The 1,895-nt window shown below is 51.3% G+C and overlaps 1 protein-coding gene across 1 annotated transcript in view; it reads right to left on the minus strand.

The window, feature by feature from the left end:
- Ttll6 (tubulin tyrosine ligase like 6) overlaps positions 1–1,895 on the minus strand; it is a 32,328-nt gene that overhangs the window by 25,959 nt on the left and 4,474 nt on the right. The window contains 1 exon segment of the mRNA XM_026789880.1: positions 588–744. Within this exon segment, the coding sequence (XP_026645681.1) occupies positions 588–744 (157 nt within the window).

A 1,895-nucleotide genomic window follows, 5' to 3' on the forward strand; every position in this document is an offset into this window, starting at 1 on the left:
CTGTGTATATGTCTGCAGGCCAGAAGAGGGCACCAGACCTCATTACAGATGGTTGTGAGCCACCATGTGGTTGCCGGGAATTGAACTCAGAACCTTTGGAAGAGCAGGCAATGCTCTTAACCACTGAGCCATCTCTCCAGATGCTCTTCTATCAAGGAGCTCCTGGACATTTTGTCTTGGGGAAGCCAGCGCTTCCTCCTCTCACCCACACTTCTAGAAGGACTCCTGTCTGCAGTGGGCTATATCACTGTGGTCCGTGACTCCCTCTGCCCCAGGCAGTGGGGAAAGCTGGTGACTATGAGCTCTTTCAGATGACTCCCCTCTCTCAAGTGAGGCGGGGACCCCACACACACACACTCCATGCTTTCATCCACTCGAGGGGGAGGTCATCCTGGGGAGGCTACATCAGTGGTAGAGACTGCCAGGGCGAGCGAGGGACATGGTGACCCCAGAAGGCTTGGGTCTGAGCAAATCCAAGGCACGAGGCAGACTCAGTTTCATCTCCGCCCCTGCCTTCCACTGCTTTCTGACCCACAGAGCCTGAAGCTGCTGTGGGCAATAAATCCATAACGGCAGCGAGGAAGTACCTTTGAAATATAAAGCTGACAGATCATATCCTCCCCGGGCTTGATCTCTTTCACCGTCCGGGTGATGAATATGCCTCTCCCTTGGCAGCCCGAGTCCGGTTTGCAAATGTATGTCTTATTTTTTCTTGACCTGCTGTAAGTCTGTAAATCTCCCCAGCTGCCATAGCAGGGAGGGGACAAGACACACCGTTAGCTCAGGAGCAAGGCGAAGGAAAACTATTTATCTTCATTCTTTTTATGTGTATGGGTGTTTTGTCTACATGTCTGTCTGGGCCCTGTGTCTGTGTGTCCGGTGCCTGAGGGGGCCAGAAGAGTGTGTTAGGTCCCCTGGGACTGGAGTCCCAGGCAACTGTGAGGCATCATACCTGTGGATACTGGGAATCGAACCTTGGTCCTCTGGAAGACCAGTAAGTGCTCTTAACTGCTGAGCCCCTTTTTCTAGCCCCAGGAGACTCTCTATTAAAACAGAAGAGAGAAGCTAAGGATGGGACAAAGCCCTGGTGTTGACAGACAGACACACAGTTGTCCAGCAGTGGGAGACACCGAGCTTTAAGGAAAACTGACACTGGATTCGAACCCAGCCCACACCACATCCCAGCTGTGTAATCCTGGTTTCGTTTCTTCCTCTCCATCATCTCCACCTTGTGAATAATGAGACCTGTCTCATGTGTTCCTTAGTTACATGACAGAAATTGGCTTGAGTGATGTGAGGTGCTCCAGGTAGCTTGACTTGGGCTTATGCATAGGAGATTTGGAGTTTTGCACCCGGCTCACAAAAGTGTGACTTGGACAAATGTTGCTTCCTCCTGTCTGGACCTCAGTGTCTCACTGTGATACCTCCACTGAAGCTAGGAGGCCAGGAAGGCAAATCATACCCTTGAATGTAGTCTGAAGGAAGTATGCTTAAGGCTGGCGGTGGAGGCCAGCGGATAGAGTGCTTGCCTAGCATGCACGAAGCTCCGGGTTCAGCCTCCACAACCATACAGACTGGGTAGAATAGCACACAGCTGTGATCCCAGCACTCAGGCAGTGGAGGCAAAGGATTAGCAAGCAGCTCCAGACCCTCCTTATTTACATAGCAAATTCAAAGCCAGCCTGGGTTACATGATGCCATGTCTCAAAAAAGAAAAAAAAGTGTACTCAGAAGAAAGAAAGAAACTAAATTAAAAGTGACATGTCGCCGGGTGGTGGTGGCGCACACCTTTAATCCCAGCACTCGGGAGGCAGAGGCAGGCGGATCTCTGTGAGTTCTAGGCCAGCCTGGTCTACATGAGCTAGTTCCAGGACAGGCTCCAAAACCACAGAGAA

This window comes from Microtus ochrogaster, unplaced genomic scaffold (genome assembly GCF_000317375.1).
Source record: "Microtus ochrogaster isolate Prairie Vole_2 unplaced genomic scaffold, MicOch1.0 UNK31, whole genome shotgun sequence".
NCBI lineage: Eukaryota > Metazoa > Chordata > Mammalia > Rodentia > Cricetidae > Microtus > Microtus ochrogaster.